The sequence below is a fragment of the Ictalurus punctatus genome, chromosome 5 (genome assembly GCF_001660625.3).
Source record: "Ictalurus punctatus breed USDA103 chromosome 5, Coco_2.0, whole genome shotgun sequence".
NCBI classification, from domain to species: Eukaryota; Metazoa; Chordata; class Actinopteri; order Siluriformes; family Ictaluridae; genus Ictalurus; species Ictalurus punctatus.
The window spans coordinates 17948200-17961204 of record NC_030420.2 but is presented as its reverse complement, the minus strand read 5'-3'; the positions used below and the strand labels follow the sequence as shown (position 1 = coordinate 17961204).

The following is a 13005-nucleotide window of genomic DNA, read 5'->3' as shown; positions in this document are numbered from 1 at the left end:
GCCTTGTACACATGTGTACATGGAGCGATCAGCTTTAGAGATTGTGACTGTTGTTGGGTATACAAGAAACCTGTCCTCCAAAGCTGGTGATGGGCTACTTTAATCTCTTCTTCCATGATAAGTGTACTAAGGTTTACATGCATTTCTTTTACGTGAGTTTTTCCTCTCGATACAGCATCCTGTTCACTGCTAAGCCTGCTACATTAGCCAGATTGCTAACACACAACCTTCACAGCATATTCTCCCCTCTGGGTTGGATCAAGGGAGTCCTTGACTTTTTTTATGCTGAGTTTTCCACATCTCAAACCTAGTGACAGACTGGTATATCTGGCTACATGCTGCTAACATGTTTGAGTGTTTTTTCACCATCATAACCCATAAAACCATCTAAGTTTAATCTGCGATGTTGGCTGAGTTTTTGCTAATACACAGATTTGGGGCTGGAATTAGGTTGCCCTCTGTATAATAAACCCCCTGTTCCCTCACAAGTTTTTAAATGACACATTCTGCAAGACTTGTGTTCATGCAGCCAGTTTCTGGATCTTCTGGAAACCCATGATGGGCATCAACTATGTGCTTGCTGCCTCAGAATTGACCGTCTTAAAGGTGCAGTGTTCAGATATCCCATGTGCTGGCAATGCTTTTGCTGAAATGGCACACCCTGATGGCAGCTTGAGACCCTGTTTCAAATCTGGCCCAAATGCAGCAGCTTAAACAAGTTATTAGTTGTAAGTATTTATGTCTGACGGTGACTGATTTGCATAGTAAGAAGCAGAGAAAAGTAGTTCAAGTCACTTTCTAGTTGTATGGATGACCTGGCATCAGACATAGCTCAGCTGAAATCATTGATTCTGGAACTGAGACTATGCAGCATGGAAGCTTATGTCCTTAAGAGTCCTCATTATACCTCAATAACCAGTCTTCCTTCATGTTATGAACTTCTAAGGAGCACAAAGATGTCTACAGCCACATCTAGCAGATAGATTTTCCCAAGATGATAATTGCTTGGCAGTTGAATGGCCATGTTCACCGTCTGGATTAGGTTCTGCCAGCTTGCATGCACTGGTCTAAACTAACAGTGACAAATATCATCAAAATTCGGGGGGCTTGAGTAGGATTGGATAGTGACATACTAGCATTGTAACAATCACTCCAGTCTGCATTTGTTGATCCCTCTATGGTGGAGCTGATTGACACGTCACAATTTCTGCCAGGTTGGTTTACAAACATCACCAAATGTCTGTACATAGGTGGTTTTCCAGATATGGGAAAGGTTTGGCAAGGTACAGGTGGACATTGGTGATGCCAAGTCAACTCATTGCCGATTGTGGTTTTTGCTGGTGGAGCCAGACGGCCTTCTGGGACAGGGTGTACTGACACACAATGGGCTAACCATCTGTAGTACACTTTTCTGCCCATGTTGCACAAAATTTAGGAAGTAGGCAACAGAGTCCTACTTGTACTACTACTTTTGCTAGTGGAAGAGAAAGAAAAAGAAGCATTTATTTGACACACATACATTACAGCACAATGAAATTATTATTATTATTATTATTATTATTATTATTATTTATTTTATTTTTTTTTGCATATCCAAGCTTGTTACGAAGCTGGGGTCAGAATGCAGGGTCAGCCATGATGCAGTGCCGCGGAAGCAGAGAGGGTTAAGGGCCTTGTTCAGTTCCCCAACAGTAGCAGTAGCATCTTGGCAGTGATGGGGCTTGAACTTCCGAAGAGCTCCTAGTACATGTTCCTTGTATGCTCTTAGATGGAAGCTTTCTTTAGGGACTACAAGACAAGTCCCTACCTACACTAATTGTGTATGGGGCAGTAACTGTAGCGTGTCACAGCACTGTGGATGGCATCACTTTGGGGCTAATATCTTATTATGATCTTTCTGAAAGGGACAACAGTGAATTTTTAAACAATTATGATGGAATTAGCTGTAAAAGTATTACTGCTACCATTTTCCATTTGTCAACAGCTGAGTAGTATATCCAATGCAATCTGTCAAACCATTATCACATAGTGAATGATATTACTGAAAAAAATAATGAATAAGCTTGTCTCTTTGTACCTCTAATGGACAGAAAACAGCCTAGAAGGGCTGTAGAATGTGATTTGAGATATTCCTTGATGTGCCTTTTTCTGGGAAGTTGCTCTTTTTTAAAAATAGAAAATAACAGCTACATTAGGCAAGTACACTATAGGGCCAAGAGTTTGTGGACACCCGACCTTCACTCCTATGTCATTCCAAATGTAGTTCCCACTTTCCCACTCTTCTGGGAAGGCTTTCCACAAGATTTTGGAATGTGGCTGTGGGAATTTGTCCATTCAGCCACAAGCGCATTAGTGAGGTGAGGCACTGAGGCAAGAAAGCCTGGGGTGAATTTGGCTTTTTGTATGCGACTTGAGTTTTTCCACTCCACCCATGGCAAGCCATGTCTTCATGGACCTCACTTTATACATAGGAGCATTGTCATACTTAAACATGTTTGTGCTAGGCCTCTTAGTTCCTCTTAGTGAAGGGAAATTGCAATGCTACAACATAGAAAGACATTCAAGACAATTGTGTTCTTCCAACTTTGTGGAAACAGTTTGGGGAATGTAATTTAAGACTTGCTTTTGTACGATTGCATTGATGGTTACATTTTCAGTGACCGAAGCATTAATGAAGCAGTATGTGTTCAAATGTATTTTTACACCTGTAAGTGATATAAGTGACCAAAAAACCATTTGGATCACATCAATTTTAGACAGATGTTTCGAAACAGATTTGTGTTATTAGTCAAGAAACGTAAAGAACTTCTTTAAGTCAAGTAATATTTAGATTCCAAATTAAGCTTTGTGTGTGATACAATATATCAGGGGTTTTGTGGTCATGCTGACCACACAGCATACACTTGTGAATCACTGCAACTATAAGCTGAAATGTTTCATGACCCTCTTCATCTTTCTCTTCTTACAGAGTGATCGTCTGCTTATCAAAGGGGCGAAGATTGTGAATGATGATCAGTCCTTCCATTCTGACATCTATATGGAGGATGGTGTTATTAAGTATGTTATCTTCCTATCTATTCTGTCACTTCTCATGGTAATCTTAAGGAAGGACTGAAATAAAATGTTTCAGGTTAGGAAATAACATTTAAATGATGAGTTAATAGTGGCAAAGTATATAATATAGTATATATATATATATATATATAACACATAACACACACATATAAAATGTAACAGTAAAAAGAACATGCTTAGGTTGACATATACTCATAGATCACTTTATTAGGAACACCCATACACCTACACGTTGCAGTACAATTATCTAATCAGCCAATTGTGTGGCAGTAGTGAAATACATAAAATCATGCAGATACGGACCAGCAGCTTTGGGTAAATTTTATATCAACGCTCAGAATGGGGAAAAAATGTGATCTCAGTGATTTTGACTGTGGCATGATTCTTGGTGTCAAATGGGCTGGTTTGAGTATTTCTATAGATGCTGATGTCCTGTGATTTTCACACACAATAGCCTCTTGAGTTTACTCAGAATGGTGCAATACAGAAAAAAAAAACATCCAGCGAGCATCAGTTCTGTGGACCGAAATGCCTTGTTGATGAGAAGTCAATAGTGAATGGCCAAACTGGTTTGAGCAAACAGAAAAGCTACTGTAACAACTGTACAATTGTAGTGAGCAGAAAAGTAAAACAGCAGAAGACCATGTTGTGTTCTACTTCTATCAGCTAAGAACAGAAAGCGGAGGCTGCAGTGGGTACAGGCTCATCAAAACTGTGGCCTCTGAAGTTAGTATTGCCCCCTTTAGCAGAAATAACTTCTTGTATGCATTTTGTATAATTCTCTACCAGTCTCTGACATCTGCCTGCTGGATTTTTTGACCACTCTTCCATGCAATATTCTTTCAGTTGCAAGATGTGTGAGGGTTTTCTTTCATATTCTTCCCATTTCAAATCCCCCCACAACATTTTAATGGGATTTAAATCCAGGCTTTGACTAGGCCATTCCATAACCCTCCATTTCTTCTTTTGAGCCATTCCTTGATGGATTTGCTAGTGTGCTAAGGATCATTATCCTGTTGAAAGGCCCACTTTTGGTTCAACTTCAACTTTTGGACAGATGGCCTCACAATTATTTTCAAGCACTCTTTGATATGATGCAGAATTCATAGTTGAATCAATGAATGCAAGCTGTCCAGTCCCTGAAGCAGCGAAGCAACCCCAAATCATAACATTTCCACCACTGTGTTTCACAGTTGGTATGACATGCTTCTCTTGAAAAGCTGTCTTTGGTCTGTGCCAGACATGTCTGCTGTTACTGTGGCCAAACAACTCTATCTTTGATTGGTCTGTCCAGAGCACATTATTCCAAAAAGCCTGGTCTTTGCCTATATGTTCATTGGCAAACTGTAGTCTTGCTCTAATGTGCTTTTTCATGGCACGCCTCATGCAGGTCAAATTTGTGCAATCTCTTTGTAGAGGTATGCACTTTGACACCAACATTTGCAAGACTTACTAGCAGATTCTGTGATGAAATTTTGGAGTTTTGAGAGGCTTCTTTTTACATCAGACGGTCTGCTCTTGGGCTGAATTTGCTGGGACGGCCAATTCTGGACAAATTGGCAGTCGTTTGAAATTTGCACCATTTGTAGATAATTTTCCTTACAGTGGACTGATGTATTTCAAATAATTTGGATATCTTTTTAAATCCCTTGCCAGACTCCTAGGCATCCAAAACCATTTTTCTGAGGGCCTTTATAGTAGAACTTTTTAGATATTGGCATGATGACACACACCTCAATAACAAAGGGAACACCAGACACTAGATGTGAGACTTTTAAATAATATGGGTTCCACCTGCACTTTTTAAGCAGGTTCTAACCACTGGCACCCAATCTTGATCACCTGATTCTAATTATATGGATTGAAGTTGTGATAAATGTAGGGCTGTACTTACTTTTTCCATGTGACTGATCTGTTTTTTGTTAATTTAAATTGTAAAAATTACTACAAAATGTAAATTTGTTATTTGATAGTGTATCATCTTTATTTTTCAAAGAGGATCAAATGTTTGCCTGTCCAAATATGTCCCTTCACTGGCTTCCAGTAGCTGCCCGTATGAAATGCCTTGATGCTCACGTACAAGACCTTGTTTGGAACAGCACATCCCTACCTCAGCGCACTCCTTGAGGCTTACGTTCCCTCACGCAACCTGCAATTGATTAATGACTGAGGCTTAGTAGTTCCTACTCAGCCTGGCTCAACGTCCCTTTCCAGAACCTTCAAACTAACTGTTCCTCAGTGGTGGAATGAACTTCAAACCTCAATCTTGACCACAGAATCTGTTACTGTTTTCAAAAAACAGCTAAAGACCCACCTCTTCTGTGAGCACTTAACTAACCTCTAAAATGCCATACCCCACATTATCTTAAAAAAAAAAAAAGAAAAAAAAAAAGGGTAAAATCAAATACAAAAATGAATAATAAAAAAAAAAACAACTTACTCTGGCGTTTACACCTCGACACTGTGCACTTTGCTTCTCTAGAACTCAATTATAAATCTTGCATGGTAGCACTACTTGTATTGTTCTCTGCTTAATATATCGCTTTGCTTGTATTTCCTCATTTGTAAGTCACTTTGGATAAACGTGTCTGATAAATGAATGAGTGTAATGTCAAAAAAGCCAACAATTTACATGGGGTGTACTTATTTTTCACATGAATGTATGCTTATCACTGATTATTAGCATATCAACACATAGGAACTCACAGTTTTATCCCTTCCATATTTTTTGTATACACTTTTGCTCCCTGTTTTGTTTTTATTTCCTGTTCTCCCTTTCTTTCTTGTACCCTCTTTCTACTGTCCTTTTTCATGTCTCTTTAGACAAATTGGGGAGAACCTCATTGTTCCTGGTGGGGTTAAAACCATTGATGCCCATGGCAGGATGCTGATCCCTGGTGGCATTGATGTGCACACCCGATTCCAGCTGCCTGACCGGGGCATGACTGCTGCAGATGACTTCTACCAGGGCACTCGTGCTGCTCTCGCTGGAGGCACCACTATGATCAGTATGTGCAAAGACGGAATGCTTAAAAACAGCCACCTGTTTCGTTCACTACTTAGCAATGGCTGGGTGGTTCAGATAGGCCATGAAATTTGAAAGATTTTAAATATTAAATGTGAAAACTTCCAAACAGAGTTATATAGTACCCAAAAAAAACAAACAAACAAACAATTCGACTGATTAGTTCATACTCCTTTTTTAATTCCACACACTTGCTGAGTATTGTAGAATTGCCTAGCACACTGGTTTTCAAAGTGGGGGCCGCCAGGGGGCGCCCGGTGGCCTCAACAATTTGGTGTGGAAAAATAACTAAATACATGATTTTCTCTTTATCACTCTCAGACAACCACACACACACACAATCAATTCCTAATCTAATGTAATGTAAAGATGCAAGATGTAATTATTAATTTAAAAAAAGGGGGGATATATTCATAAGTTTGTATTTTTAATGTGTTTTAAAGACAACTTTAACCACTGGCCTAGCATGTGTGAGCCTACAGCAGATGTCATCTTGCTTTGGATTTGTTGAATGATTTGCGCAGCAGTAAAACAGGTGGCCAATTGACCCAGACTGTGTGTGTGTGTGTGTTTGTGTGTGTTTGTGTGTGTTTGTGTGTGTTTGTGTGTGTTTGTGTGTGTTTGTGTGTGTGTGTGTGTGTGTGTGTGTGTGTGTGTGTGTGTGTGTGTGTGTGTGTGTGTCAGGCCTGGGATTGTCAGGCATGTGCAGAATACATCACCAAACTCTCAGCTAGAGCATATGAACAGGATTTGAACTGAGCTGTCAATTAACCAGTTGTTGCCACTTTCCCTGAGAAAGATGAATAGCAGGTGTTCTGTTCATCATAATAAAATCATTTTAGCAGGTGTATTTTAATTAATATTATTTTTAACCAAATAATTTAATTCTGATTATATTTGTGATGTTTAGATAGTGAGATTTTTGGTCAATGCACAATAAAGTGGTGTGTTTGTGATATCGGCCTATACCGATAGTTCTGCCTTTTATGTCTTCCTTTAAATTAATAATAATTAATTCCACAAATCTGAAAGAAATGCAAATAAATAATATTCTCTCCATTTCAACAAGTTGTTTCACAGTAACTGGTCTCATAGACAGCAAACACATTACTCAAATTAACATGAACACATTAACTAAATTCTGAAGATTAAACCAAGTTTTCTTAACTTATTGAATGTTATTAATTCATATTAATATTGACTGAATTCTAAAAAAAAAAAGCAACTCATGTTAGTCTCACATTAACTCATCACAAACAAAAGCATTTCTACTTCATCACTGAACATCAAACTGGTAATATATAATATAAACTTTTTTATATATATTAACATTAACTGTATATGAAATACACTACTCTACAAATATATTTTCAGTGCAATATATATATATATATATATATATATATATATATATATATATATATATATATATATATATATATATATATATATATATATATATATATATATATATATATATATATATATATATATAATATACTTTTTGTCAACTCCTCTTCATTTAAATCTTTCAATGGTGTACTGGCGCTTTAATTCAGTGTGAGCAGCACGGCCAAAAAAAACCAAACTCCCGCTTCACTGTTGCTTACTTCCAGTGTAAAATTTTAGCAGTGCAGAGATTACGGAGGTTACAAACTGGAGTTTTGTCATCATTCCACACAAGAGACAACATCTTTACACACAGCATGAAATCGATGTGTTTTCCCGCCCTCTTTTGATTGACAGGATAAAATCGGCCCTGATCATCGGATGTTTTTAAACATCGGCCGATAGCGTGAAAAATTGCCATTATCGGCCGATACCGCATCTCATTCCTATATACATATATATATATATATATATATATATATATATATATATATATATATATATATATATATATATATATATATATATCACTTTGTATTGTTTCACCTGCACTTAATATTGTGTAGTATTGCTGTTTCTTGTCTCACACTTTTGTTTCAAATGACCCTCAATGTCAATAAATTGTTAACTGAAATAATATGATAAGGGCACCATTTAAACTGCTGTTCATCTGTGTGCGCGTGTGTGTTCACTATCTTCAAAAAACAGCTAATGATCCACCTCTTCCATGAACACCTAACTAACCCCTAAAATACCAACCCACATTATCATAAAAACATCTACTCTGGCACTTACACCTCTACTCTGCAATGCTTTGTTTTTCTAGAACTCAGTTAAAAGATGGTAGCACTAGTTCTCTGCTTGATATATCCCTTTGCTTGTATTTCTTAATTTGTAAGTCGCTTTGGATAAAAGCGTCTGCTAAATGAATGTGTGTGTGTGTGTGTGTGTGTGTGTGTGTGTGTGTGTGTGTGTGTGTGTGTGTGTGTGTGTGTTTGCAGTTGACCATGCGGTGCCAGAGCCAGGAGTTAGCCTTCTAGCTGCATTTAACCAGTGGAGGGAATGGGCGGACAGCAAGTCATGCTGTGATTACTCACTTCATGTAGACCTCACGGAGTGGCACAAGGGCATGCAAGAAGAGATGGAGACCCTGGTGAAGGACCATGGTACTATTTACATACACCAATATACGTTTCACATTCAATTACCTGCTAACCCACTTTACATATTACTGATGTTCTATTGCCACTATATTAGGGTTGCCAGTTCTGCCTGGAAAAACCCCAAAACATATCAGTGGTCAATGGAGTCAGCCCAGTTTTTTTTTTTTTTTTTTTTTTTTTTGCAGTTTTCCCAAACAGTAATTTTACTGAGGTCATAAAATGGCTGAAAATATGTTAGTTACACATGTACCCTGGACAACCAACAGCATCAGTCAAGATCACCTGACTACCTTTTTGTGTCTGTTTACTCACATGCCAAGACCAATCAACAAAGTCACATAATGATGTATAATGCAGTCGTCATGCAAGACATCTTTCCCTGGAACCTTCTCATTAAGTCCTCATCGGGTGGAGCAATGTTATTTATATAGAACATGACGATAATGCACAGTCACACAAAGATTTCCTGGAGCGACATGCCTCTAAATATTGCCCGTGGGGCTAGGTGGGAAGACGTTCACCACCCAGGGTGCCACCTTGGAAATCAGTCCCCTTAAGTTAATTTTATTTTTTTAAAAAAATTAAAACTTTTTTTTTTTTTTTTTACAACTGATTAATTAATTACTCATGGAAATAATAAAAAAAAAAGTAAATAAGTTAAGATAGGAACTTTTTCTTTCGTCGCTCAGGCTGTTGTAATCAGAACATAATAAATCCCTTGGCATGCACTGATAGACTTATTGAATTATTTTATTTTATTTTATTTTATTTTATTTTATTTTATTTGTAAGTAAATGTAAACATTGTGTTGTGTTGCCTATTAACAACAAAGTGCCACTAATATTCTGTGTATCAGAGAATAAACTCCAGTGTCAATTTATTATGGTATTATCATTTACCCGCCTCATACATCATGTAGAAAACTGTGCTTGGTCGCTTTATGTGTCCATCAGATGGTCTCTTCCTATTCATGTGAGCTACAATAAGGCTCTTAATTCCTGTGAAGTAAGCCTTCACTGCAGATATACAATGAAGAGGACTATTATAAAAAAATTAACGATTGGTCGCACATCACTGCTCTTTTGAAACAGTAACTCATTACTGGAAATGCTACACCATTTTTAAAGTAGAAGCGCTACTGTCACACTACTGAAAGATTTAGTTAAGTTAGTTAACTACTCCCCAACACTGGTTTAGAGCCTGACAAAGGTTCCTGCAAACTAGCAGGGACTGTCCTGTACCCATTGTCAGACTTTGCTGAGGCTATATTTGATAATGGTTGATTTAAAAAAACTGTATCCTGCAGCTCTGTTAAAGCTGTGAGCACATATATATACATATAACACTATATGGCCAAAAGTATGGGGGCACCCCTCCTAATTATCGAATTCAGGTGTTCCATTGCTAACAGGTACATAAAATCACATGGACATGCAATCTCCATAGGCAAACATTGGCAATAGAATGGATCATATGGAAAAGCTCAGTGATATTAAACTTGGCACTGTCGTAGGTCAGTTTGTGAAATTTCTGCCTTGGTCAACTGTAAGTGTTATTCTAGGAGCAGCAACAGCTTATCCACAAAGCAGTAGACCACACAAACTCACACAGTGGGGCTGCCAAGTGCTGGAGCGCTACAGAGTTCCAAACTGCTTCTGGAAGCAACATCAGCACAAGAACTGTGTGTTCGGAGCTTCATGAAATGGGTTTCCATGGCTGAGCAGCAGCAGCTGGAGTAGTGTAAAGCATACTGCCTCAGCTTTGGAGCAGTGGAACGTGTTTTCTGGAGTATTGAATCATGTTTCACTGTCTGGCAGTCTGATGAATCTGGGTTTGGCAAATGCCTGGAGAGCACTACCCACCAGAATGCATAGTGTCATGGGGTCCATAAAGACATGGTTTGATGAATTTGGTGTGGAGGAACTCCATTGGCCTGCACAAAGCCCATAAACGTTTAATTTTATGGCATTGGGAAGATGCCCATATGCAGAGCAACTTACATTTATCTCATTTATACCACTGCACAATTGAGGGTCAAGGCCCAGCAGTGGCAGTTTGTTAATTAAGTTCATATTGGTGTGAATTCAGGTGTACACATACTTTCGTCCATATAGTGTAGCTGGCTCCCAGCTTCTAAGGGATTCAGACACCAGTTGAATGATCCATGAGTCTGGCTCTCTGCCTATAGTGAAAGAAGTGGGGGATATACAAATGAAGTAAAAAGAACGAGGGATCCATTGTATAGAGACTGTATGTGAAGGATTTTCCCATATGTACATGTACATAATATACTATGCAATTACTATTTGTTTTTTAAGGGTCTGAGCACAGATGGTGCTAGGACCCTATTGTATCTGCTCCGTTTATTATTATTCCATGGTCTTGCATTTTTGAGGGCCTAAACATACTGAAACTTTGAAACGTGCAAAACTTTACACACGTGTCTGATACAGGTTTTAGAATTAGGTGTGGCAAAATGGCTTGATAGCGCCACCAAACACACATGAAAATCGGTAGGCATATTTAACATGCCAATCCGTACAAAAAAAAGTCTCCTAGAGCCATATTTTAAACCCAACAGGAAGTCAGCCATTTTGATTTTTCTCTTATTTTTTTTGCTCAGATTTTGCCATTTCCAGGCCTTATACTTTTAACAAACTCCTCCTAGAGATTTCACCTGATCAACATCATATTCGGTCAGTCTCATCGAAAGGCCTTGGCAATGCTAAATTGCAAAGCTTTTGAGTTTTCCTGGCACAGGGGGGCTGTGGCGGTATGACACATTTCTATGTTTCGCCATGCAAGAGGAAGTTGTTATAACTCATACATACAATGTCCAATCTGCTCCAAACTTCACATGTTTGATAACTGTTTCAGCCTGAATACAATTACATCTCAATATTCAGTTATAATCATAATCAATTATAATCTATTGGCAACAGGAACTGACGTGTTTTGCATCGTGATACACTCCTAACAACATTTAAGTGCTAAAAAAATGGAATGGCATAATTAATGTAATTGTCATGTCCAATCTGTTTCGGAACTCCAATTCCCAGAATGCAGTACTGCCTACAAACATGGCGAAAACGGACTACACCTCCCAATTCCGCACAAAAGCCTGCTCTCAGTCTCCAAAGTACTAATGACAATCAGCTGTTGCCAATCACATACACTCGCACACCACCTTTTTTAATGTAATGCCCAGTTGTATTTACTCTGACTTACCAAGCCATTGTTTATCTTTGCTGTTCTGGTTTTTTGACTTTGCTCTTATCTTGGGGGTGTTCACAATAAACTTATCAAATCACACTGCATAAAGTTAATATAAGTTAACTAACCAAGCACAATATTATAATACAATATGATTATAAGACAGTGCATTATAATTATCTATGTCAAATTCACAGTCAAATAATCTCCTTAAATAGTATCACCCATTTAACTGATGTAACTATCATTACTTTTATATTACTATTGTTTTTCACAGTATCTTGTACATTTGGATATTTTCAGAAGGAGCATATTTAGTTTATCTCTGTACTTTTGTTAAAATTTGATGTTCATGCATTTTGTGATTTCTTTGTGTAGGTGTCAACTCTTTCCTGGTCTATTTGGCCTATAAGGATGTTTTCCAGCTTAATGATTCCCAGGTATAATTATAATGCTTTGAAAAAAACACAATTGTTATGAGTCCATATATAGAAACCCTTAATACTAAATAATATTAATATTATCAAGGGAGCTTATTGTTTCAGGAAATTGTGGGCTCCTCATGAAATTGTTATAATTGGATCTGACTTATTGAAAGTACTTTAACAGACTGTTAATGCAGCAGAAAGAGTTGAATGTGTATAGTCCCTGGGCAAATGTATAGCATGTGATAAAATGCTTTATATACCACAGCTCTGTTAAATTCACAAATCTGATGGCATTGATTTTAAGAGCATGTCTCTGAAAGTAGTTCTGGCTGTAATTTAAATGGAAAGTTTATGTTAATGCGCTCATTCTAACATGTTATCATTTTGGTAGTATCTACAGTAACTCATTCACAACTACTTGTATGACAGATGCTCCACATAATTAGAAACAGAAGAAAACTTTTGTTATTTACCAAAAAAAAAAAAAAAAGACATCATGAAGCTTTCTGTGTGCACGTTTGGATTCAGCCGCCAGCCCCTAAACTAGCATTTATTAACCATCTAGTTGGCTAGCATTTGGTCACTGTAATGAACCGTGTATATATACAGATTAATTTATTCTTTGCAAGTTTCATAAATGAGTTATTGATCTATTGACTATGACATTTAGATTTAGTGTTCTAGATGGGACTTCTGACAAATTTTTCTCAAG

At 37.7% G+C, this 13005-nt stretch overlaps 1 protein-coding gene across 2 annotated transcripts in view; it reads left to right on the top strand.

Moving 5' to 3' along the window:
• The window catches only part of dpysl2a (dihydropyrimidinase like 2a), a 40068-nt gene that overhangs the window by 13244 nt on the left and 13819 nt on the right, over positions 1-13005 (top strand). For both annotated transcript variants that reach the window (XM_017469001.3, XM_017469002.3), the window contains exons 2-5: positions 2969-3057; positions 5899-6083; positions 8491-8655; positions 12244-12305. In XM_017469001.3, the coding sequence (XP_017324490.1) occupies positions 2969-3057; positions 5899-6083; positions 8491-8655; positions 12244-12305 (501 nt within the window). The remainder of the gene's footprint in view (positions 1-2968; positions 3058-5898; positions 6084-8490; positions 8656-12243; positions 12306-13005) is intronic.